The sequence below is a fragment of the Vanellus vanellus genome, assembly GCF_965231255.1.
Source record: "Vanellus vanellus genome assembly, chromosome: 27".
NCBI classification, from domain to species: Eukaryota; Metazoa; Chordata; class Aves; order Charadriiformes; family Charadriidae; genus Vanellus; species Vanellus vanellus.
The window spans coordinates 504,308-529,109 of NC_138932.1; the positions used below are offsets into that span (position 1 = coordinate 504,308).

General features: G+C 48.2%; 2 protein-coding genes across 4 annotated transcripts; one reads left to right on the top strand and one right to left on the bottom strand.

The window, feature by feature from the left end:
- The first annotated feature begins 127 nt into the window (after positions 1 to 127).
- COPA (COPI coat complex subunit alpha) lies at positions 128 to 21,725 on the top strand. Of its 3 annotated transcripts, XM_082496145.1 has the most exons (33): positions 128 to 212; positions 379 to 492; positions 999 to 1,072; positions 1,383 to 1,463; positions 1,762 to 1,838; positions 2,304 to 2,413; positions 6,377 to 6,486; positions 6,924 to 7,023; positions 7,535 to 7,670; positions 8,414 to 8,496; positions 8,819 to 8,969; positions 9,589 to 9,655; positions 9,762 to 9,837; positions 11,918 to 12,000; positions 12,978 to 13,117; positions 14,036 to 14,121; positions 14,533 to 14,671; positions 15,040 to 15,202; positions 15,314 to 15,460; positions 15,750 to 15,939; positions 16,074 to 16,169; positions 16,541 to 16,629; positions 16,871 to 16,994; positions 17,274 to 17,363; positions 17,455 to 17,564; positions 17,763 to 17,840; positions 18,053 to 18,121; positions 18,347 to 18,483; positions 19,115 to 19,301; positions 19,387 to 19,497; positions 19,706 to 19,867; positions 19,968 to 20,162; positions 20,996 to 21,725. In XM_082496145.1, the coding sequence occupies exons 1-33, from the start codon at positions 173 to 175 to the stop codon at positions 21,053 to 21,055; spliced, it is 3,675 nt and encodes a 1,224-aa protein (XP_082352271.1). In that variant the 5' UTR covers positions 128 to 172; the 3' UTR covers positions 21,056 to 21,725. The 3 variants fall into 3 exon arrangements, with proteins under 3 accessions (XP_082352271.1, XP_082352272.1, XP_082352273.1); XM_082496146.1 differs by lacking the exons at positions 128 to 212; positions 379 to 492; positions 999 to 1,072; positions 1,762 to 1,838 and having other exon boundaries at positions 1,440 to 1,463; XM_082496147.1 differs by lacking the exons at positions 128 to 212; positions 379 to 492; positions 999 to 1,072; positions 1,383 to 1,463; positions 1,762 to 1,838 and having other exon boundaries at positions 2,033 to 2,413; positions 6,241 to 6,486.
- A 498-nt stretch (positions 21,726 to 22,223) lies between these two features.
- On the bottom strand, positions 22,224 to 24,187 carry S100A11 (S100 calcium binding protein A11). Its single transcript, XM_082496040.1, has 3 exons — positions 24,034 to 24,187; positions 22,724 to 22,861; positions 22,224 to 22,513 (listed from the first exon to the last, which is right to left on the bottom strand). Exons 1-3 carry the CDS (start codon positions 24,034 to 24,036, stop codon positions 22,361 to 22,363), a joined length of 294 nt encoding a protein of 97 aa, XP_082352166.1. The 5' UTR covers positions 24,037 to 24,187; the 3' UTR covers positions 22,224 to 22,360.
- Between the last annotated feature and the right edge of the window lie 615 nt (positions 24,188 to 24,802).

A 24,802-nucleotide genomic window follows, 5' to 3' on the forward strand; every position in this document is an offset into this window, starting at 1 on the left:
TCCTCTGTCGCTGCCACACATAGGCGCCGCCGGAAGCCGCTCTGCGCCGGCGGGAGGACTGAGACTCTATGGTCGGGGAGGTGGCGGAAGCGGAAGTCAGCGGGGGGCACTTCCGGGGCGCCGACGTGGAGGATCGGGGCGGTGGCGGTGCCGAGGGCCGGGGCGGAGGGCGATGTTGACCAAGTTCGAGACTAAGTCGGCCCGAGTGAAAGGTAACGGCGGGACCGGGCTTGGGATGTGCTGGGGGACCCGAGGGGCCGTGCTGGGAGTTCTTGCCCGCCCCTGGGGTCCCTGACCGGGGGGTGGAGGGCTCCCCTGGGCGTCCGGGCTTCCAAGTGCGCGGAGGCCTCCCTGTCACGTCTCTCTGTGCCTCGACAGGCCTCAGCTTTCACCCCAAGCGGCCGTGGATCCTCACCAGCCTGCACAATGGCGTCATCCAGCTGTGGGATTATCGGATGTGCACCCTTATCGACAAATTCGACGAGCACGATGGTCAGTGTGTGGGCGGGGGAGGGGGCAGTTGGGGAGGGCTGGGGAAGGGGAGGGTGGGTGTTGGGACCTGTTAGGGAGAAAGACTGGGGTGAGAGAAGAGGAAGGGATGCTCTGCTGACGTGTTGCTCTGGCTTCTGCCTGTTTGACTTCAGATTCTCTCTGTTTTAGCCTGTGTTTGCGACCTGTTTGCTGGCTCTGAACGTTGCTTGTGCGTGTATAAAATGTGATAATAGTTTTGTGTCTGATGTGAAAATGAACCTATAAATAGAGATCTGAAGGGCCTGGGTGGTTTGGGATGAGACGCTGCAGGCGTCTTGATGGAAAGGAACGGGTTTGAGAATGGGATCTCAGGCTGTTATGTGACTTTTTATTGTTGCTTTAAAGGACTTAATTTATTAATAGCAACAAGAGTGAGAGGAATGCAAATTGTAGTCTTTAAGTGGTACAAAGGACTGCTCCAGCTGTTGGCCATCTTGCTGTGTCCAACCTGCTCTTTCTATTTGTAGGACCTGTTCGAGGTATTGATTTCCACAAACAGCAGCCTCTGTTTGTCTCTGGAGGCGATGATTACAAAATAAAGGTAAAATGTTACCCTTTTAGCTCTTGTTCTCTAAAAGCCATCATCCAGGGAAAGGAGTGTGCAAATAAACTGGTTAAAAGATGAGAAAGAGCGTGGATGGGTGGGAAATGGTGTGTGGGAATTGTAATTCTCCTGTTTCAGAGACATTGGAGTTAACTGCAGCAAGTTGAAGTCTCTTTGTAGCTTGCATGAGAAAAGTATTTTAAAATGGAAGAGAGAGGCTTGTAGGTGAACTGATATGCAAGAAAGCACAAAAAAATCTGGCAGGTAGTGGCATGTAGTGTCATTGTTCTGCTTCTGTGTTGTGCAGGTCTGGAATTACAAATTGCGCCGTTGTCTCTTCACTCTGCTCGGGCACTTGGATTATATTCGCACTACCTTCTTCCACCACGTAAGCTCCTCTCCTGCTAACCCCAGTGATGGGTGCCTGTTCCCTTTGTGTGTGGAAGGAAATCTGTCTTATGCTTCCCTGGATGGGAATCTTCGCTAAATAAATTGTGCTGTACTTGCATAAAGGCACCCCAGATACAATGGCCATCTGTAGAGGTGTAAGAGGCGTAAATTCTGCCTACATGATCTTAAATAAGACTTTAAAAGGGTCATTCCTGGGGACAGCTGGAAAATACTGTGTGGGGAGGGAATGACTGGGGTGTGTGTTATTTCATATTCAGAATACTTTGTTTTCTTAGGAATATCCCTGGATCTTGAGTGCTTCTGATGACCAGACCATTCGGGTTTGGAACTGGCAGTCCAGAACTTGTGTTTGGTAAAATCAAAGAGTGCTTGAAAAAAATAACTGAGTGGTTTGGGGGCAAGCTGTTTTCATTTGTTGTTTTCAGCAGAAACTGTGTTTGGTTGAAGGAATAGAGCTGACAAAGAGAACTGATCAGTTGTGGATCTTTCCATTAGTCCTGTCTTTTGCTTGTTTATTCTGACGCCAATAGACGTGTGTTCATATATTCACGTATTGTTTGTTGGAAACTGATTTGATGTTAAAATAATGCGTGTCAGTGCTGAAGCCCGTGAAGTTATTGATATCAGAAAGTCAGCCCTTGAAGGCTTTCTGTAAGAACCAATGTGTTCAGTCATGCTAACTCTTGAAGAGTCCCATTTAGCGTCCTGTATTCCTCATCATCCTTCCCAAGACTGAGCTCATTGCTGTTGCTGCAAGTTGGAATGTCTATTAATGTATCTTATGCTTAAATGGTATTTTCTGTCCTTTTTGTTGTAGTGTGCTGACAGGACACAACCACTACGTGATGTGTGCCCAATTTCACCCCTCTGAGGACCTGGTAGTGTCAGCCAGCTTGGATCAGACTGTGCGCGTTTGGGATATTTCTGGTGAGCTGCCCAGGTCAAGGGGGTACCTAGTGGCAAAGCCCTCTTCAAAACTGCAATTGCTGAAAGCCAAGTGAGGCAGGAAGGAGGGGTTCACCTCCGAGAGCAGGAAGAGTAGCCTGTTGAGTGCAGGAACCTCAGGCAGAAAATTAAAAATTATTTATTGACGGGGATCTATTCCCCTCACTTTCCATGAAGTCTTAGGATGTTGGCTGGAAGGGACCTCTGGGTGTCATCTGGTCCACCCTTTTGCTTGAAGCAAGTGTTCTGTGACAACAGATGAGGTGAGCTGTATATTTGTGCAGCCAAAAAACCCTCTAAAGACAGAGATTCTGCAGCCTGATCTCCCGGTCTGATTTTATAGCCAATATAGGCAAGGAGTATTGCTGTCAGAAAGGACAGCACAGAAAGATAGCGCTGTCAACAGATCAGCTTTGCAGATGTGCCAGAGGATTTTTGAAATTGCTGGATCAGCTTTATCCCCTTGCAAAACTCTTGGAGACAGCAATAAGTCTTTTGTTCTGAGACAAAGATAAAAAAAAGGCCTCTGTCTGGATTGCAAAAAGGGTAGGGTTTTGGGCTTTTTTTTTGGTAGCCTAGCTTTGGATGGTGACAGGAAGATAATATTATCAGGGATTCTTTCAACTTTTTCAGTCTACTTGTCCGTGTTATAAAATGAAGCGTGGCCTAAAGTTCAAAGCAGGAGTTGCAAGTCAAAACTCCAAAGTGCTTTGCTGATATCTTAGCTATTTTGAGTTACACCTAGCCCACAGGGTGACTTAATGGAATTAAATATGATCCCTAAATGAAAAGCTAGAAACGAAGAAAATACTAGGTAGAGTTAAGAGCCTGGCGGGAGGCAGACAGGGCCAGTACTGGTGGTGTTATAACATAAACTGTTCTAGAGATGGACTTCATCTGACCTGCCGCTCTCACCATTGCAGTTTTGGTTGGGCACGCTGCGTTATTTGTAGTACGCGCTCAGACATGGCCAGCTGTGTCAACAGCAGGGGCTGGGGACAGGATATCCTGGTTCATTAAAACCTGTCCTCCTCTCTGTACTGCCAGCATGGGGAATTTAACAACTATTCTGCTAGGAAGCTTTGGTGCTGCATTCTCCCACAAACACTCTCTCTCAGCAGAGTTTCAGCTGCCAAATTGGTTTGGAGATGGTACAGACTTTTTTTTTTTTTTTTCTCAGCTGATATGTGATGAGGGGTTTTAGAGACATGCTGAATTATTGACTCAGCTGTCGCTCCAGTCAGACACGACATTGTGAGAATATTGGCGTGTGGAAAAAAAACTAGAGAGAGATGAGAAACGGATTCAAACTACAATTCCACTCCCCAATTTTCCCCCAAAATGATTTATGCCCTTAGCAGGATTCTGTTCTGGCTCTAGCAGTCTCCTGGGAAGGGTTATTTCCCCATTTTCTCTGGTGTCTGTTGTGCTCATAATCCTGGTCATAGAGAGCATTATTTGGTGTTGAACTTTAACTCCATTTCTGAGCACTGCTGTTAACTTGCAGCTCCTGCTGACATCAGGGGGAATTTTTTTCAGCAGGTTTTGGGATTATGAGCACTGGTTCTTTGATGCCCTCAGTTAAATGAGTTTAAAGGTCGCATTCCAAAATTCTCCTCCCAAAACTGTCAGCTCTGTTGGCAGCCTCAGCAGAGAGTGTGAGGGATGAGGAGTGACCCGGACTGGGTGCCGGAATGTGAAGGTGGCCCTGTTATTTTGAATTCCTATATAGTTAGTGCTCCTTGGTTTGAAACCTTCTGGTAAAGGATCTTCAATGTAAAACAAGTACGCTCAGGGTTAAAGGCTCTGTTTCCTGCTGGTCTCCTGAGAGAGACTGTGTGAATGCAGTCAGAATAAGCTTGTTAATATATATAAAAATGCATGAACGTTTGTGTTATATTATTCACCTGTGCTGTGGAATGAAGTCTTTGCTCATGATGCTGATACTATAACCTGCAGAAACTATGAAATAATCTTCTGTTTTTCTCTGTTTCTTTATAAGTATTAACCCACAAAGAGGGCGTTAGTGGTCTTACCCTGAGCAGAGTGCTTTTGTGTGAGCTCTAACATCACACACCATCTCTTATTTAACCTTACTTACTGATTGGCAAATGTCAACGTCTGATGCTTGGCAGGAAACTTCCTTACTCTGTCAGGGCTCTGTTTAGTCCATCTGGATGACCAGCTTAGGTGAGGATCACCTGTAGCTTTGGGCTGGTGATGCTGGAAGCCCTGGGACTGGGAGGACCTGAGCCAAGAGTTCCCAGATCGTGGCTGTAGACCTAGACCGCTTCTCCCTGAGCACCTTCAGTGGATGTATGTTGATGGCTGGCAAAACCTTTGGTACAACTTCAGCCTCTGCTGCACTTCTCTAATTGCCCACTGAATGTGGATGGATTACAGGGACAGCAAAGAACCTGAGCCCAGCAACAAAAGAGTCTGTACCCAAGAGGCCTCTTTAGTTGCCACTGAAGAAGAGAATAGAGCAAAAGAATTTGCAAAGGACTGTCTGTCGTCTTCCTTCTTTCCTAACTTGCAACTTTTTCGCAATTAGCATGTTGCCCCTTTGCTCCAGTTGTTTTAATACCTGTTCTCCTGAGTGCTTGTGTGCACGTTGAGCTGATTCTCCTTTTCAGGTGTGTTTTAACAGCTGTCTTCAGAATGCCTAATATCAGCCTTTCTGCTCCCAGTCCCTTTTCTGTCCCCGCTTCCTCCCCAGAGCGACACAGGAGGCTGGTGTGTTCTGTGAGTGTCCTGCCTTTCCTCTCGATTTGTGCAGTTACGCCAGAAATTTTCCACTTGTGTCCCAGTCCTGTTTCACTGGTTTGTCAAAGGCTCAAGTATTTTCTCTTCTAAAAGTCTTGTGTTCCTTCACTCATCTTTCTTGGTTTATGTATGTTTTATTCCTCCTTTCTGGGGTACTTTGTGTCACCTTTGTAGAAGTATCTACTCAGCCATTCAAGTCCTTCACCATTACTGGACCATCTTTATGTGCACCTCACTCTGCGCTGAGCATTTGTGCTTTGCTGTGAGATGCTGCTTAACACGTTGGTTTCATTAGACTAACTTCACCAGAGAGGTTGTTGAGATGTTGAGCTGGTAATCCTTGAGGGGTTTGGGAATCAGAATTGCAACAAGAAAATAGTAATTTTTGTCTTCGGTATTGTTTGTTTTCTTCTTATGCTTCCCTCTCTGTTGGCATCCACACCAGTGCAATTCTGCTCTTATCCTAGACAGTTTTTTCTTATCCTTGATAAATAGCATCCTTGGGCCAAGTACTTTAAAATGGAAAAGCATGTTTTCTAAGTTTTATTTTAGAGTGTTGGATGTGTCTTTTCCCTGTGCACTGTTGGAGGAGAACTTTTTTTTTTTTTCAGTTCTCAGTTTCCCTGTTGTGTTCCATGGGGTTTTAAGGAAGGATAGCAGATATATGTCTGTTTTAACTTGGATGACTTAGTTTTCTTCAGAATCGGGAACAGGCTTTATTTCATATAGTTTTATCTCCTGAAAATGCTTTGTGTCTAATCAGGTTGTCCAAATCCATAACCAAGAGGTCCTCAAAGGCCCATGGGTGAAAGTCCCCTGAAAGGTGCCACCTCAGATTAGCAAAGGGGTGAGAGGGGGAGAAATTGGAATGTGTCAGTCCCTCGTGGAGGTACCGCTGTCTGTGTCCCTGTGAACTGAGGTGATCCTTCGTACGGTTTGCTGCATTCCATGCTTTCCTTTTGGTGTGCCTAATCTGAGCTTGCACTTTTGGAGGAAGTGGAAGGGGGTCCTGGGTGTTTCTCACCCTCTTCCACTCTTTCAAGTTCCCAGTTTCCACCTGAAGATGCGTGTAAACAGCACAGGAGAGTGTTCGACTTGTTGGTAAATTAGAAGTGTTGTCCCGATAATATAATTTTTGCTTCCTCCACCCCTGCTTCTCCTTCCTCTTTGTTCCACAAGGCCTAAGGAAGAAGAACCTGTCCCCTGGAGCTGTGGAATCGGATGTCAGGGGAATAACAGGGGTGGATTTGTTTGGGACAACAGATGCGGTTGTGAAGCACGTTCTCGAGGTACAGTGGATTACTTTTTCTGAGTTTAAAATCTGAAAATCTGGAGATGTTTGCACTGTAACCGAACAGATATGGCTTTCTCTGTACAGCCAAAAGCTCAGTTAAACAGCAGATGTTATTACCTTGTGTTACTGGAGTAACAGCGGAGATTATGGTAGCGACAGCCTTCTGTAAGGGCTTGTTAAAGCTAGGAAGTGGCGCTGCTCTGCTGCCAAGCTTTGCTCTACTGGTGAAGAATGGTATCTGCAAAGCTTATTATTGCAGGCATCTATAATCTTACTATCTGTAAGCATTTGGGATGAGCAGCATGGCACATAAAAACAGCGAGAGCTGTGTCTTGGCAAGCCTGTCTGCAGTCTTTGTTGCTTCGTCCTTCCTTTGCTCATTCCATTCAGTCACCGAATTGCTTCAAGTGACTGTTTTCTTTTTGCCTGTAGGGCCACGATCGTGGGGTGAACTGGGCTGCTTTCCACCCCACGATGCCACTTATTGTGTCGGGAGCTGATGATCGGCAAGTGAAGATCTGGCGGATGAACGGTAAGAGGATTCTCCAGGGGGAGCCCACAGGGAGAAGGGGGTTAAGAGTTGAAACTTAGGTTTGAACATAAGCTGAACCTGGAGGTAATTTACGCTTTGAAAACATGTCTGTATGACAGAGTGGTAAATAATCCCAAGCAGCATTGGCTTTTGCAGTTTGAGGAGAGCTCAGTTCTCTAGCAAACACTTCTAGCTTCTTATGATTTGCACACACTGCTGAGCAGATGCTTGCATGAGTAGAAAAACTTGACTCTGAAGTTTTTTCAGTATGATGGAAAAAGAAAGGGAGATGGTTCCAGAGCCAGAAGCCCTCCGTCAGGAATGGTTGTGCTTTTGTCAGCTCAGTCCAGCTGAACTCTATACAGTTCTTAGCACCTCTTTAGTAATCTGCCTTGTCTGTTTCTCTGAGGTGAGCTGCGCTAGTGGTTAGAGAGAGATTATGATGTGCTTGCTATGCTTCTGCTATGACAGTGCTTAACCTGTTTAAGCATTCTTTTCCACTTCTGGTTAGAATCGAAGGCCTGGGAGGTTGACACTTGCCGGGGACATTACAACAACGTCTCGTGTGCTGTCTTTCACCCGCGACAGGAATTAATCCTCAGCAATTCGGAAGACAAGAGCATCCGTGTCTGGGATATGTCTAAACGGTTAGTGCTTGTTAAGCATCTGACTCAATCACACGATGAAAGTTTTTACGTGTGTGAAAGACCTACCGTTATTCTTGGAGAAACTGAACACTAGCAATTCTTCAAACATCAGTGCTAGTGTTTGGTAATTCATGAGTGAGAAGTCACGTTTTTCACCTTTTCTGGTCTTTGAGACACATGTTAAGAGCAAGGTTTGTAATTGTCTGAAAGCAAGTGGAAGAGGGCTGACTCGTCTAGTAATACTGCTGCTCAAAATGTGTTAAATGAATATATTATTTGACAGAAGGCTTTGAATGCTGTGTTTTGAACTCTCACGGAATCACAGAATTTTCAGAGTTGGAAGGGACCTCTAGAGATCATCTAGTCCAACTCCCCTGCTAAAGCAGGATTGCCCAGAGCACATTACTCAGGAATGCATCCAGGCGGGTCTTGAAAATCTCCAGAGAAGGGGACTCCACAACCCCCCTGGGCAGCCTGTTCCAGTGCTCTGTCACCCTCACCGTAAAGAAGTTTTTCCGTGTATTTGAATGGAACTTCCTGTGTTCTAACTTGTGCCCATTTTTTTTTTTTTTTTTTTGGTGACAGGACGAGGGGTAATGGGCACAAACTCTCAGTGGACTCCTCGTGCTGAATGCTAGAGGTGGTCTGTATGGCAAAGCTTGGGACCTTCATTTTGGGTACTGAAGTTTACATCAAGGTTTCCATTTTGTTTATATTCCTTATTCCTTCTGTTGCACGTTTAGCACGGGTGTCCAGACCTTTCGGCGTGATCATGATCGCTTTTGGGTATTGGCTGCTCATCCCAACCTCAACCTCTTTGCTGCAGGTAAAAAAAAAAAAAAGCTCCTACTCGGTATCTGACAGGTTGCTGTGAAGAGAAAATGTATTCCATATAGGAAATCCACATAGGATTTGCTTTTCTTTAGCACGCTTTGCAGAACACACAGACTTGCAAATGCTTTTATTAAATTTGTCATAGGGAAAAGATCCTTATTTAGTGGAACACAATCTCATTGTGTCAGCTGCAGTTCCAAGCTAGAACAAGATAGCCTCTGCATTAACAGACTGAGTGCTCTGAGGCTTAATAACGAGAAAAAAACTACAGGATTTAATTCACACGTGTGAGTTCTCCCATGCCTTTTTCTCAGGCCATGATGGTGGCATGATTGTGTTCAAACTGGAGCGCGAGCGGCCTGCGTATGCTGTGCATGGCAACATGCTGTATTACGTGAAGGACCGTTTCCTCCGCCAGCTTGACTTCAACAGTTCAAAAGATGTTGCTGTCATGCAGCTGCGAAGGTAGGAGATGAGTGCTCATCGTGTTCCGAGAGGGGCTGCCGGTATCTTGAATCCCGTGTTAGCTTCTTGCTTACAGATACGTCTGATTGTTCTATTCACATACCTCAGTGTCAACTGACTCTTCTGTCAGATTATAGAATGGTTTAGGTGGGAAGGGACCTTGAATATCATCCCATTCCACGCCTCTGCCCTGGGCAGGGACGCCTCCCCCCAGCCCAGGTTGCTCCAAGCCCCGTCCAGCCTGGCCTTGAACACCTCCAGGGATGGGGCAGCCACAGCTTCTCTGGGCTATTTGTTCCAGTGCTTCACCACCCTCAGAGTGAAAAATGAACTTCCAAAGCCTACAAGAAGTTTTTTAGGTCCAATTTTATCTGTGCATAGATACAGATTTTCTTTAAGTAGTTTTAAGTTTCAAACTAAAGTGCCAGCTCTTTCATTTATAAAACGTTGATGTTCTTACAGTGTTTCCAAGTGGTTTTTGATTCATTTCCTTAATCAAAACTGAGCATTTTTGGTACTTGGTTTATTTCAGAAAAAGAAGAGCATTTATCAGAATGTCATTTGGTAAAAATAATCTTGCTCTGCTCTAACTTTCTCTTTTTTTCTCACTCTTCTTCAGCGGTTCCAAGTTCCCTGTGTTCAACATGTCATACAACCCAGCTGAGAATGCTGTCCTTCTCTGCACAGTAAGTCATTTCTGCCTTGTAAAGCACTAATGACCCTTCCGTGAGGCTGTGGATGTCAGTTCTGTGAAATCCTATCTTAAAATGGCATTTTCCCCCCTCTCTGCAGAGAGCCAGCAACTTAGAGAACAGTACTTACGACCTATACACAATTCCCAAGGATGCAGACTCCCAGAATCCGGATGGTAGGCATTTCTTATTTCACCTTAATCCTTCTGAGAGTTTATTGCTGTGTAGCTGTGCCCTACTCTGCTCTCCAACTCTGTGTGTGTGTGGTATATATAAAAAAAGGCTTCATTTCTCTAAGCCTCTCTTGTTGGACTCTTTCTCCGTGTTTCCCAGTGCCCCTGCAGCACACATCATTTGGCAGGTTTCCTGCTCACTATATCACATGACACTGACTTGAAAAATTCATGTTCATCCCAAACTTTTACTGCTACAAATATATATTTTATAATTTTGTTATTAGGAACTTTCCGTTTTCCCTTTTGACGCAGCAGGCAGCCTTCCTGGCTTGTCAACAAAGATGGATTTTCACCAGATATGTTTTGTTCTGAGAGGTTTTATACTCTGAAAAGTGGCTGTAAAAGTGACAGTGCCAGAGTGCCAGTAGTCATTCTTCCTCTCAGCAAATTCCAGATCAGTTTTGTGCAATTTACAAGTCAAAGCATGATTTAGGGAAAAAAAATAAAAATCATTCTTTCTCCTAACTATGAATTCCATTTGGGATCTGAAACTCCAGCTGGTTCCTCCTGCCTCTGTCGTCAGTATGGCAGTAAAGAATTTGAAATGAGTGGGAGTGATGAATGAGTTAGACTGGAATCCAGCTCACTTGTTCATAGATTTATTGATTTCTGCGGGTCTAATGAAGGGAAGATTTCTTTGCTGAGCACGGTCAGCAGGTGCATTTGGAGAGAGAAAGGCAGCTTTTAAGTACCTTTGTATAGATTAAATGTTACTGAATATATTTCAAATATTTAGTTTGGTTGAGATGTTCAAAGCTGACTTGTCTGGGGACGCCCAGCTTGTCACCCTTTACATGAGGAAAGGGCTTATTCTTCTAGAGGAAGAAATGTCTAGACCTCATAAAAACCATGCGATTTTAATGCATTTTCAAGAATAGCATAAAATTCTACTGGTTGGTATGTATCTTCTCCAAGAATCTTCTATATATGCAACCTTCTGATGATCTCCAGGACAATAATGTAGGTATTTAACATGTACCTTGGAGTTGTCATCCTCATGTCCTTCAGCTTATTTACCTGACCTACAAGGGAAGCTAAGCTTTAACTCTTTAACAGACTCATGGGCAATATATTTCAGTGATTTTTCTGCCTGATCTACAGTCAGTGTTAAAGACTCAAAGCCCTTAAAAATGCTGAGTGGTGGAGATTCAGAGAAACGGGTGAAGCTGTCATCAGAAAACCCCAAGTGGAGCTGCGAATTGAATTCAGACGAGTCTTTCTTGTGTTGGGTAGTAAATGAGGGCTGAGGGGTGAGGCAGTCAGGTTTAAATCATCGTTTGTCAGGATGTAGATCTGCTCTGAATGGCACCGTGCGTGGTGAAATAGAACTTGGTTAGTGGGTGAGCCTCCAAAACCACTCGTGTTGAGCAGCAGGACTGGTGAGAAAAGAGGCTGAGAACTAAAAGAAAAATTTATTTTACTGAAACAGCAGTGGCTCTTTCCCTTCACTTCTCTCTTCCCTTCCTCTGCTGCGAAAAGCCTTCTCCACATCTGAAGCGTGTCCTGCGGTACCGTGCTTTCTGTGCTGTCTGACATGCAGAGTGCTGTGTTTGTATTAGCATTTTAAAACTGGGAGAACAGCTGCGTGCTGGGGAGAGTGCAGCCTTTCTCTTCTGTCTCGTTAGATCGGTTTGCAGGGGGGAGAGAGAGATGGGAGGGAGCTTACATTGAAGCCGGGACCCTCGCTGCTCCATTCGTTTGGCCGGCAAGGCTCTGCTCGTTAGCTTGACAGACGGCGCTGTCGCCCAGGATGGCCTGCTCAGCGCCAAGCCGTGGCATTGGCGGTACAACCAGCCACTTGTCTTGTGCCTTGGCTGGAGAGAAGGGCTGGCGCTGGCCACGTGGAGATCCGAAAGGACATTCGGGGGGGGAAATGAGTCTTGTGAATAGCCTCAGGTTAAATATGAATTAGTAGGAAGCAGCTACAACAGCCAAGATGGGATCAAACAAGACTGACTAATGTGTTGCTGTAAGAGCCTGCCAGAGGTTTTATTCACTGCCTGCGTTTTGCTCTCCCTAGCCCCCGAAGGGAAACGTTCCTCCGGGCTAACAGCTGTGTGGGTAGCTCGTAACCGCTTTGCAGTCCTGGATCGCATGCATTCGGTAAGGGGACAAGCTTAATAGGGTCATCTTTTTAACGGGGTATGTTGTCATTTGGAAGCATGCAGATGGAAAGCGGGGAGATTGGGTTAACGGAATTATTGGAGATCCAAGTAGACTGGCAAAGCATTGTCAGTAGAGAGTGGGCTGCAGACGTACATGAAGAAATATAATGCAGTGGAAATGTAATAAGTTGAAATATTATTTAACTTCTCTGACACTAAATCTTAGCTCACTTGCTGGAAGGCTGAGTGAGTTCAGGAATGAGAGCTGACCTGAACAGGACTGGGGGGCCACCCAGGTCACTTTCATAGCATGAAAATAATGGGGAAATGGTGAAAATACAGGTGAGACTTTTAATAAAGCTCTTTTTTCTCACTTGTGGAGTGCAAGAGGAGAAGAAAGGGGGAAAGACATCACGGAAGGTTTTCCCTGCTTGAATTAACTTGCTGTGATGGGGAAGGAAGGTCTTGCTCTTTGCCCCATGCAGGATATTGTATTTTTTCTTCTTTTTTTTTTTACCTTTGATTTTTTTTAAAATTCATTTTTACTCAATAAATTCAAGGTTTTTTCATACCTGTTTGTTATTCCTCCCTGCCTTCCCTTTCTCCACTTGCTGTTCTCCCCTCTCAACTTCCTTCTTCTATCTACGCTGTGTTCTCTCTCACTTTTCCCTAATATTTACTTTGTTCATATAGTCATTATAGAGGGGGCCTGCCAATGGTATCAGCCAGCTAGTAATGACAGCATTGGGGCTGAAAAGAAAGGATAAGCTGTGTCTCCACCCTGGTAAACTTGTGGTTGGGTTTTCTAGCAGGATAAAGTCTGATCCTGCTTCGAGAAAGGCTGCAGCTCTTATTTTGGGCTCTTGTCCCTGAGGTTCAGCTATACAAAAATTCTGAGTTAAAATATTCCTAAATTTCTCTGTAGAATCTACCTAACTGTCCTGATCTCTTCCATTTCCTCTCGTCGAATGGCAGATACTAATCAAAAACCTGAAGAATGAGATCACGAAGAAGGTGCAGGTGCCGAACTGCGATGAGATTTTCTATGCTGGCACAGGGAACCTGTTACTGAGAGACGCGGACTCCATCACCCTCTTTGACGTGCAGCAGAAGCGGTAAGATCCAGTCTGCCGGGAGAAGTTTTAATATTGTAATCCTGCTGGCGTACGGCCTCTGGGGACAAGTAATAGCTATTAATGCACTCCAGAATTTAGCATCAGCTGCAGGCTGCGGCAGACTGATCCAAACCACGGCTAACAACTGTTACGAAGAGCAGAGTGTAAACATAGCCAAGGTGCAATTTATGCTGCAGGCATCATGCCATCGATCACAGGGAGATGTGCCATACCCTTGTAAATCCCGTGACTGCAGAATCGGGTGCTATAAAAGTGGAGAGAAATCAAAAAAAAACCCAAACTCAATCAAGCTAAGCTTGCCTGATGTCTTGTCCCTTAGGCTTTAGATCTGCTCAGAATGCTCTTTCGGTAGCACATTTGTGCTGGTATACGTGTTGCTAGCCACAAAAAAACAGGCAAGGAGTTGGTGCTTTTTGCCATCTTTGTAGGCTTGAGAAGGTTCTGGATTATCTGCAGGTAGGTACGGTGCACGCTCATCGCTTACCTCCCAGAACTCGCCCCATTTCCTTATCTGTATGCCTTTGTCTTTCTTGTATAGTTGGGAAAGTTACAAGTGAATTAAACAATGCAAATGCTGCTTGGAAATACCTTATTTCCCTCATTCTGTTAAATCCATCCCTAAAACCTCCTCAGAAATCTAAGTTTTTAAGTCAATTGTCACTCAAATATTGCACAGGTATGGAGAGAGGTTTGTTTTGCTGTACTGGAGACTGCAGAGACACTGAGTTCTGCCACGTGATTTTATAGCTCCAGAACCGCAAAAAGGGACTTTAGAGCATCTGTAAATTGGGTTCAGGGTGTCGAGCGCTGGTAGTTATTGTACAGCTTGATCACAGAGGGGTATTGCTGTGGAGGGGTATTGTTCACCTCTCTGATGTCAGTGCTGTCCTTTCCCAGAACTCTGGCCTCAGTGAAGATCTCCAAGGTGAAATATGTCATCTGGTCGGCTGACATGTCCCACGTAGCTCTGCTGGCTAAGCATGGTAAGTGGGGGGGGACATGGTGTTCCACCTGGATCCTAGCGCCCAGTAGCTTCTCCCTTGTTTGGGGGCAGAGTCCCTGCTGGAGAATCCATCCAGTGCCATGGCTAGCAGGGAGCGTGCAGCTGAGGACATTCACAGTGTGGGCCCTTCCACTTCGTCTCTTCAGCAAAACCTTTCCACAAACTTGTAAAACAGAGGGCTGCTTGGACTCCTCAGAAAGGATCCATCTAATCCCTTTCCTAAAACAAAGGCAGATGGCGACAATTTTTTCCTGTGTTCCATCATCTCCTTAGTGTCTTTTGAATATAGTCTCTATTGCTGGGATGACGGAAGAGAGAAGCTGTAATTCAGAGCCAGGTGTTTAACAGCAGAGGGTTTCCTAGCCTTACTTCTTTTGGCTTTCCTCTGCAGCCATCATGATCTGCAACAGAAAGCTGGAGTCGCTCTGTAATATCCATGAAAACATTCGTGTCAAGAGCGGTGCCTGGGACGAAAGCGGTGTTTTCATCTATACCACCAGCAATCACATCAAATACGCTGTCACCACAGGGTGAGTCTGGGAGTCAGGCGCAGAGTCCTTGAACTTGCAGGCCTTGCGCAGGCTACAGTGGTTTTTTTTTTGTTTTGTTTTTTTTTCCTGACACCAAAGTTGGTACTTGTGAGACAGCACTTTTATTACAGTGTGGACGTACCCAAAGACAGCTAGAGCTAAATACTCATGTTTGGTTGCTTATCCTGTGCGCTGGTATTTTCTTACTGGGCTGGATGGCTGCGCTGTTTGTCTGAATGGGGTTTGCTTTTATAATCCTGGTTAAAATAACATATAGAGTGTTGAGCCTTCTTTGAGGTAGGGAATGTAGCCATATAGATGTGTTGTGTTGGCACGCATGTCATGCATGTGCTGTGTGTTGGCGATAGGGATCATGGAATTATCCGCACCCTGGACCTGCCTATCTACGTTACCCGCGTGAAGGGGAACAACGTGTACTGCCTGGACAGAGAATGCCGCCCCAGGGTCCTCACTATCGATCCCACAGAATTCAAATTCAAGCTGGCATTGATCAACAGAAAGTATGATGAGGTGAGGAGACCTGAGGCACCCTGCGCTCTTCCTTGACCTGTACCTGAGAGTAAAGGGAAGTCTGTCGCAAGATGTGTTGACAGCTTCGGTGCCTGGGCCTTTTCTTTGCAGGTGCTGCACATGGTGAGGAACGCTAAGCTGGTGGGCCAGTCCATCATCGCCTACCTGCAGAAAAAGGGTTACCCAGAGGTGGCCCTGCACTTCGTGAAGGATGAGAAGACCCGTTTCAGCCTGGCACTGGAGTGTGGCAACATTGAGGTGAGGAGGCAGGCGGTGCTGTGAGAAAGGCATGTCCTTTGGGACATCACTTGCAACCTTTACTTTTGCTGCAAGGAGGAGGAGTATTGGGAAGAAGAAGTATTAGTTGAGAGTGATAGAGTTGTGGATGACAGCAGCCTTACTAAGGTGCAGGCCCTCAGCTGGGGGAATGATTTAGGGCAGTGATCCTTGCAATCCAGTGCTTTCCATCATGGGCGTTATCAACAGAAGGCTGCAGAGAAATCTGCTTCCTGCAAAGCCTTTGTGATCCTGTCAATTCTCTTGTTAGATTGCTCTGGAAGCAGCCAAAGCTCTGGATGACAAGAATTGCTGGGAGAAACTAGGAGAAGTGGCCTTGCTGCAGGGAAATCACCAAATTGTGGAGATGTGCTACCAGCGCACCAAGAACTTCGATAGGCTCTCCTTCCTCTATCTCATCACTGGTAATCTGGAGAAGCTTCGGAAGATGATGAAGATAGGTGAGCGCCAGAGGGGTGGCAAAGAAGAATGCGATAAGAGGATCTGAGTGCCGTTCCCAGAGGGAACGAGCGGCATCGTAGTGGAGGCCAAGAACAGCAAAGCTATCATGACTTCTTTTTTTCTTTTCATTTAGCTGAGATCCGTAAAGATATGAGCGGCCACTACCAGAATGCCTTGTATCTGGGAGATGTGGCAGAGAGAGTGAGGATCCTGAAGAACTGTGGGCAAAGTGAGTAATAGCAGACTAACATCTGTCTCTGGGCTGGGGACAAGCTGGAGAGGTTGTTGAGATGAACAGCAATTTTTGGAGGCAGATCAGTGTAATCCCTTACTTGAGAAACTGAATCGGGTGAGCAGAAAGTCATCTGAGAGCTCAAATATCATCCAGGAGACCTAAATCAACTGTAGTGCATATTCAGATGGTCAGTCGCTGCCTGCATATACCAGTCCTAAATCCAGTGCTACCCCCTAAAGGTGTGATTCTACACCTTGGTATGTTGCTGATCTTTCCTTTGCGACAGTGTGACCATGTGCACTGCTATGAGAAGTTTTCTTTCTCTAGGCAGTGAAAAACAAACACTCAGTTATATCTCCTTTCAGAGTCCCTGGCCTATCTCACAGCTGCCACTCATGGTCTGGATGAGGAAGCTGAAAGCCTGAAGGAAACGTTTGATCCTGAAAAGGAAACGGTTAGCAAACTGACTATTGCTTCCTACTTCGTTACAAGAGCTCTAGAGTTTGGGAAGAAGGCGACAGTGGGATCTGGTGTTGGTGTGACTGGCTAGGCAGCTCCTTTCTGGGACGGAGGAACCACCTCTGTTCCAGTCACCTCTTCTCAGGCTTGAGACTGTCCTGCTTGGAGGCGGAGAGGTCAAAGAATGGGATTTTCCTTACGTGGCCTTTAACTGGTTTCTGCTTCTCTCTGCTCAGATTCCAGACATTGATCCCAATGCAAAGCTGCTGCAGCCTCCTGCTCCCGTCATGCCTCTGGATACCAACTGGCCGTTGCTGACAGTCTCCAAGGGGTTCTTCGAAGGAACAATTGCTAGCAAAGGTATTGCTTTGTACTTGGAAAGTTGTGTTAACCTGAATGGAGATACTTATCTCCGTGGCTCCCGAACTGTTGCTGTTAAGCTCAGGTTTTTTACATGTTAATACCAGAGGTTGGAATCCGGCTTGGCATTTACACCGTCTTTGGCAAATATCTCAAATCTTTGGCCTTTTAGCACAAGATGAGACTTGACAATTGGAGGGGAGGGTGCTGACGTAATTCTTCGCTTAACACCTGACCCACTCAGAGATGAGTAAATGAAGGACCCTATTCTTTTTGTAGGCAAAGGGGGGGCCTTGGCTGCTGATATTGATATCGACACTGTTGGCACCGAAGGCTGGGGAGAAGATGCAGAGTTGCAGCTGGATGAAGGTGGGTGAATCCAAGAGTTTTTCTTGCAGAAGTTTTAGGTATGTGTCTGGGTAAGAGCTCTGACTATTTCCCTCCTGCCCCCTCCATGCAGATGGCTTTGTGGATGCTGGAGAAGGCTTTGGAGAGGAAGGTCTGGGTAAAGGACAGGAAGAAGGAGGTGGATGGGAAGTTGAAGAAGATTTGGATCTTCCCCCTGAACTGGTAAGAGGCTTCCGGGAGGCTTCTTAAGTAGCCCAGTTGTAGTTACTTGGGAAGGCAATGACAGCTTGTGGTGGTGAAGGTGGGGGAAATGTGTTGTAGGTTTCTTCAGAGACTCGGTCACCACAGCTGTGGCCAGCTCTGATTTCATCTGGGGGCTGGAAACTTCCACACTAATCGCTGCTCTGTGTGTTCCCCCAGGATGTTCCTGCTGGTCCAGCAGGAGCAGCAGAGGATGGATTCTTTGTGCCGCCCACCAAGGGCACCAGCCCAGCTCAGGTAATGGCCCAAGTCTTCGCTTGTCTTTCTGAGAAACTACTTTGCACTACTTTGGTGCTTCTTTTTTTGGGTTCAGTTGTTCTTGTTAACACTCATCTGTGAGCACAGCATAGGAACTTTTTTTAGGGGAGTTAGGGGTGATAAGGGTAAGTAAGACAAATGTATGCATATACACAATACCTCTTGCATATGTTTCTCTTCTGTTCTTGTAGGTGTGGTGTAACAATTCTCAGCTTCCTGTTGACCACATTCTGGCAGGCTCCTTTGAGACAGCAATGAGAGTAAGTTTCCCCTGGAGTTCCTAGGGAAAAGATTGTGCCTTTGTCCCTGTGTATTTTCATCTCTAATCCGGTCTGAAGCTTTGTTTTCTGTCCTTTTGTGAATCATTTTGTGCCTTGTTTTCCCTGGGTATAAAACACGAGGTGCTGTGAGCCTGGGTGATGCCTGTGTGGCCTTTGTACAGCCCTGGCCAACTTTTACTCAGCGGATCAATGTGTCTCTTTCAGCTCCTCCATGACCAGGTGGGAGTAACAAATTTTGGACCCTACAAGCAGCTGTTCCTGCAGACTTATGCCCGTGGCCGTACGACCTACCAGGCTCTGCCGTGTCTCCCTACCATGTACGGATACCCACATCGCAACTGGTAAGCGATCAGGTTAACTCCTTTTCTGTGCTCTGTTCTTTGTGCCATATACCTCCCAGGGCCCTTGACAGTTGTAGCCAGAAATGTCTCCTTCCTGTTTGCTGGATATAAACAGGGAGCATTCTGTCTTCAGTGGGATTTTTCAGCTGCCTGCTGTTAGACGTAAAGATATTAAAGAACTGTTTCGGGTTTTTTGTTGTTGTTTTTGGGTTTTTTGTTTGGTTTTTTGTTTTTTGTTTTTTTTTTTTTTTTTTTTTTTTTAGAGATTTAAACCAGGGTGAGGCATTGGGGTGCTGTGTTTTCAGGCAGTAATGCTCTGCCTCTGACACAGCTGGTCTGAGGCGTCTAGAGAACCACAGGTGTGTTTTTTACAGTGGTGCCTGGAAGCTGCTGTAGCAAAATGAGCCAGGCTTCCCAGCCTGCGCTAATGCAGAGAGAGCTGGGCGTCGTGGGTAGCAGTATTACAGAAGCACAGATGTCTTTTGTGCTAAGCTAATGGCAAAGAAAACCAGTGCAGCCCTAGGTCAAACCATTTCTGACGAGTTGCAGTTCAGCTGATTGATGTGTGTGTTCTTGCTGGCCTCTGTGGTGGTCCTGTTTGTACCCTCAACCCCTCTTTGGTGCCCCCCAGGAAAGAAGCTGGCTTGAAGAACGCCCTCCCTGCCGTTGGCCTGAAACTCAACGACCTGATCCAGCGTCTGCAGCTCTGCTACCAGCTCACTACAGCTGGCAAGTTTGAGGAGGCTGTGGAGAAGTTCCGCTCCATCTTGCTCAGTGTGCCTTTGCTGGTGGTGGACAACAAGCAGGAGATTGCCGAGGTGAGAGGCGGACTCCTTCTGCCTGTTGACTGTGTGCCTGTGGGGTGGGAGGCCAGAGGCCTGATTCTGTCTCCCTCTCTGGAAGGCCCAGCAGCTGATAGCCATTTGCCGGGAGTATATTGTAGGACTCTCGATGGAGATTGAGCGGAAGAAGCTGCCCAAAGAGACCCTGGAGCAGCAGAAGCGAATCTGTGAGGTACAGAAACTGAATTTTTTCACTAAGAGGGAGATGAGGGGGATACTTTAAACCCTTTGGGTTTAAAAAGGCATTGGGAATCCTGAATTCTGTCATTTCCTCCTTTAAAGCAGACTTGGGAGGGGTTTCTTGCAGCATTTTCAGGGAATCCAGTTATTTGCTTGGCTGGTAGTGATTGTATCCCAATTTTCCCTCCTCCTTAATGCAGATGGCTGCCTATTTCACCCACTCCAACCTGCAGCCCGTCCACATGATCTTGGTGCTGCGTACTGCTCTTAACCTCTTTTTCAAACTCAAAAACTTCAAGACAGCTGCTACTTTTGCCCGTCGGCTGCTGGAGCTGGGTCCGAAGCCCGAAGTGGCCCAACAGGTATGTCTGTGAGGTGCACGGGCATAAATATCTGCTGCGGCAGATCCTATTTGGACTGCCGCCTTGCTGCCCCTCGGGTCAAAGTGGTGGCTTTTTGCAGACTCGCAAGATCTTGTCAGCGTGTGAGAAGAATCCCACTGACACCTACCAGCTCAACTATGACATGCACAACCCCTTTGACATCTGTGCCGCCTCTTACCGACCCATCTATCGTGGCAAACCCGTGGAGAAGTGTCCGCTCAGCGGAGCCTGCTACTGCCCCGAGTTCCATGGCCACATCTGCCGCGTCACTACAGTGAGGGCGTCTTGACTTCTGTTACCCGTGATGTTTCCCTTGAGAATCCCTTCCCCTGTGCTCCCTAAACTGGGTTTTGGCTCAAGTTGAACGTCAGAGGGCATGTGGGGAATTGTGAAACACTCTGTAGTTAAGTGCTACCTTCAGGGACCGGCACTGCAGTGATCGGCAGCAGACGTTCTTGAGAACCATCTAGGGTCTCAATGCCACGTGTGGGGTTGGGCTGTTGAGTTGCTTTTTAGCATTAAGGGAGGTGATTCTTCCCCTCTACTCTGCTCTGGTGAGACCCCACCTGGAGTACCCCATCCAGCTCTGGAGTCTCCAGCATAGGAGAGACATGGACCTGTTGGAGCAGGGCCTGAGGAGGCCCTGGAGATGCTGCGAGGGCTGGAGCCCCTCTGCTGGGAGGTCAGGCTGGGAGAGTTGGGGGGGGTTCAGCCTGGAGAAGAGAAGGCTCTGTGGACACCTCCGAGCCCCTTCCAGTGCCTAAAGGGGCTCCAGGAGAGCTGGGGAGGAACTCTGGGTCAGGGAGGGGAGCCGTGGGACGAGGGGGAATTGTTTGACACTGAGAGAGGGGAGATTGAGATGAGATATTGGGAAGAAATTGTTGGCTGTGGGGGCGGTGAGCCCCTGGTGCAGGTTGCCCCGAGAAGCTGTGGCTGCCCCATCCCTGGAGGTGTTCAAGGCCGGGTTGGACGGGGCTTGGGGCAACCTGGGCTGGGGGGAGGTGTCCCTGCCCAGGACAGGGGGTGGCACTGGCTGATCTTCAAGTTTCCTTCCAACCTGAACCATTCTATGATTCTATGATTAATCATGTCCCTTTTATTCCTCAGGTGACGGAGATCGGCAAAGATGTCATTGGGCTGCGGATCAGCCCGCTCCAGTTCCGCTAGGGCATGCCTGTCCTGGGGAGGTGTGAGAGCGGAGGGAAATGGTCCCATTTCACAGTACAGCGTGGAAACTTTCACCTCCCACCAGTCCAGCTTTTAGTTTAGTCTCTTCACCGGAGCCGTGCCTGTGCGGTGTCTTACCTGCTCTTCCCCACCTGTAGCGAGACTCTTTGCTGCTTCCAAGTAGTAGCAACTTGTGCTTCTGTTTCCAGATCCAGCTGATGCGAAGTTTCTATGTCTCCAGGCAAATTGTGACGGTTTTTGAAGGCAAATTGAATTGAAAGGTGAATTTACTCCAGAAGGTAAAGGGTGGCTCTTGCCGAGCTCCGAGCTCCGGTTGCCACATAGTGCATTCTATAGAAGCTGCTTGAGAGGCAGCAGCTGCCTCTTAATGTGTTTCACTCTTGGGCTCCTGAAAAAGGCACCCAAATACCCTGCTGCAGCCTGGAGAGTAGGAAGAGCTGAGCCCTGCTCTCGCAGGAGTGTGGCACTGTCTGGAACCAGGGCCAGCGCAGAGCCTGGCCCTGCTCGGGGGGCTGGCTCTGCTCCCCTTGGAAGTGGCAGCGGAGCAGCTCAGCGTTCAAGTGCTAGTGTTGACTTTGTGTTTTGTTGTCCTGGCAACAGTTCCTCAAATAGTCTGCTTCTCTCATGAATAAAGTAAATTGACCCTGTTGATCTTCCTGTTTTGTAGCTCAGTTGGTCTTACTGAGATAAAAGAGAGATGAGGTTTAATTCCCTATTTTCACCTTCCCTCCTTCCCACTCTTCAGCTACCTGACCTGGGGGGGTTGAATTTTCCAGAAAATGGAGGCTGTAGTCCTGAAATAATTTATTACGCCACCAGGGGTTGCTTCTGCTAATTATTATTGTGTAATTGCCGTTGGCAGTGCTCGAATTACCCTTATTGGTAATGCTCCTGTCTGCATTTACCTTGCGCAGTTGTACCCTTTACTATTGCTGTACCTTTCCCCGTGGTGCTGAAGGGGCAGGAGGATCTCCGAAGCCAGACCGGTCGTGGGTTCTGGCAGCGTCAAGGACGAGAACACGCGTGTTCTCGCATCGGTGGAGAAGCAAAGGGGGTAACCCTTGAGGTCCTGCTCCCTCTGGGGCTGGACTGCTTTCCTCCCGCTCCCTCCTCCCTCACGATGCTGAAATAAACCCAGGCCATACGCTAGGATTTGCAACCTTTTATTTTCTACATAAAAACAAGGAATAGGGATGGCCCTGCCTTCAGGGCACGGCTTCCAGCTTTGCGTCGCTCTTGTTCGAGGAATGTTCACAGTGGTGAGGGGAGACCCGGCAGCTGGGTCTAGGGGTGAGGGGGCTTAACAACCAGACTGTCGTGACAGGCCACCGCAATCCCCCCGATGAGGTTCAGGAACTCGGGGAAGTCTAGCTGCCCGTCGCTATTCAAATCCAGTTTCTTCATCATCCTGTCCAGGACTGCTGGGTCCTTCTGGTTCTGCAAAAGACCAAAAGAGAGGGTTTTGTGGGGGGAGGCAGAATTTGGGCAGGTCAGCTTTGGTCTGGCCACATTCTGACTCCTGGTGGGAGCAGGTTCTTCCCTTTGCCCACCCCACGGCGCTCATGGGGGAAGGGGCTTTAACCGCTGTCCTGGTGGCCAAAGCACGTGCGCCCTGTGAGAGACTCTTCTGACCCAGACTTTGTTCACCTTCGTGAAGGCGGCCAGCTCCGTGTTCATGAAAGCCAGGAACTCCCTCTTGGAGAGCGTGCAGTTGTCCCCTTCGCGTCCTGCATACCGCTGGAAGACAGCCAGCAGGGACTCGATGCAGCGCTCCGTCTCGGTGGGCTGCGGGAGGAAGAGCGCGTTCAGGCCAGCGTTGTGGGGAGCCGCGGGCTCGCGGAGAGGAACCTCACTCTATTTCTGGAGAAAGGTTGGGCTGGAGGGTTGGGGGGGCCCTTACAATTGCTTTTCTTCTCCTATGCCCAACCTGTCCAGCTGCATTTTTCTTTGCTATTAATTTCTCCGATTGCCTTGGCGCGGGAAGGACCCGGAAGATTGGGGAGTGGTTCATGGAAAAACCCCTGGGGAGAAGTCAGCTCCCATCAGAGGAGTGTCCTGGACCGGGAAGAGCTTACACTTGCTGCAACCGCAGAGACGTGCTCGTTTTTTCCATGCTCTCCAGCCCGGCTTGGCTGGAAAGATAAAGCCCTTCTCCCCCTTTCCCTCCCCCTGCCCTGCCTGCACAGAGGAGAAACTCTGAGTCACGAGAGAAAAATGCGAGCAGAGTTGGCTCGCCAAACTCCTGCCTCCGGGCAGGGATGGAGCTGGGCTGGCCTGGGGGCTTCTGCAGTGGGGATGGACAGGGCAAGGTGGGGGGGACATGGTGGGGGGGCTGTGGGGTTTCCCCCCCCCCTCCCCCTAGCTCCAGTCTCTGGGGAAAATGGGGTGCGGGGAGAGCTGGGAGGTGTCTGCCCTTCCCTGCCCAACTTCAGCATCCTGGAGACTCCCTGCCATGTCCTGCCCCACCTGAGGCTCGATTCAGCCTTTTTTGGTTAATGTGAGAGGAACCGAGTTGCTTCCAGCCTCAGCCACAGCCCCTCGACTCCTCTGTTCCCCCCCCTCCCCCCCCCCAACCCTTCCGGTGCTGGGGGGTGGACAACGGTAGAGGCAGAGCTGCAGCCCCGAGTCTGCCAATGGCCCTCGGATGCATCAGTGGGGAAAAAGGAGGGGAAGAAAGGGGGGGAACACCCCAACTGCCACCCCCTGGTCCCCCCCATGTCCCCCTCCTGAGACCCTCTGCCCTCCCTTGCCAGCTCTGTGCCCCCTTCCCGCGCACTGGCCCCCTCCCCGGCAGAGATTTAACTCAGCCCTTGGCACAGGCTGCTCTTTCCCGTGCCAAAACCGTGTCTTGCCTTCAGCTCTGGGGCCGCTTGCGGGAAAACCACCCCTGCCACCACCGCCCTCCTGCCCCAACAGAGCCGCTCTCCCTCCCCAGCCCAGGGTCCCGGCTCACTCACCATGGCTGGGTTGCAAGGAAGGGGTCTGGGGGGTACTCGATCCTTGGCAGGATGGCGGGGAGATGTGGCAAAGCCGGAGCCAGGGCGGTTGTGAGCCTCACACTGTGGCCACCGCCCTTCCCGGCACCGCCAGCGCCCAGCCCTGACTCAGCCCCTTGGGCTGCCTTGGGCAAGCGCGGCTCTAACGGCAGATCTGGACGTGCCTGCGGTCCCCAGCTCAGGCTCGGGAATGCGCTGGGCCCCTCCTTCAGACTCTCTTTGTCCCTTTCCCCTCCCCACTTTTATTCTTTCGGTTATTTATGCTCACATTTTTCTCCCTCTTATCTGTTTTTGCCCCTTGATCCTTTGAAACATGTATCTTTACGGCTCCCTTCATTTCATCCCCAGGCTCAGGGCTAAGTGTTCTCCCCCCGCCCCGGGGATGCCTGGAGCATCCGCAGCATTTTCTCTTGCTACGGGGAGATTTGGGATTCCCCAGCCCAAAGGCAGAGCGGGCAGCGTCCCCCCTGCCCACTGTCCTGGCTTCAGGACGAATTTCTCTTCTAGTGCTTGGGAAAATGGCACTTTTACAAGACTCAAGTGTCTGAATTTGTGAAAATATTGACTTTCTAGGTAGCGATGTTGTGCGGGTTTCAAGGTCTCAGTGTTTTCTAGCTCACCAGGTGTGGGGATGAGGAGGAGTGAGAACCGGGCACTGCACCCGCACTGGGCAACAGGATTATTTCATACCATGAATGGCACATTCCATAGGAATTAGAAAGTTTGCTGA

Excerpts from the sequence above, each read along its gene's own strand:
- COPA (XM_082496145.1), top strand. The coding sequence starts at position 173 with ATGTTGACCAAGTTCGAGACTAAGTCGGCCCGAGTGAAAG. Across the intron at positions 15,940-16,073 it reads TCGGAAGATGATGAAGATAG|CTGAGATCCGTAAAGATATG; the intron begins GTGAGCGCCAGA and ends CTTTTCATTTAG. Across the intron at positions 16,995-17,273 it reads AGGAACAATTGCTAGCAAAG|GCAAAGGGGGGGCCTTGGCT; the intron begins GTATTGCTTTGT and ends TTCTTTTTGTAG.
- S100A11 (XM_082496040.1), bottom strand. Across the intron at positions 22,514-22,723 it reads AGCTGGCCGCCTTCACGAAG|AACCAGAAGGACCCAGCAGT; the intron begins GTGAACAAAGTC and ends GGTCTTTTGCAG.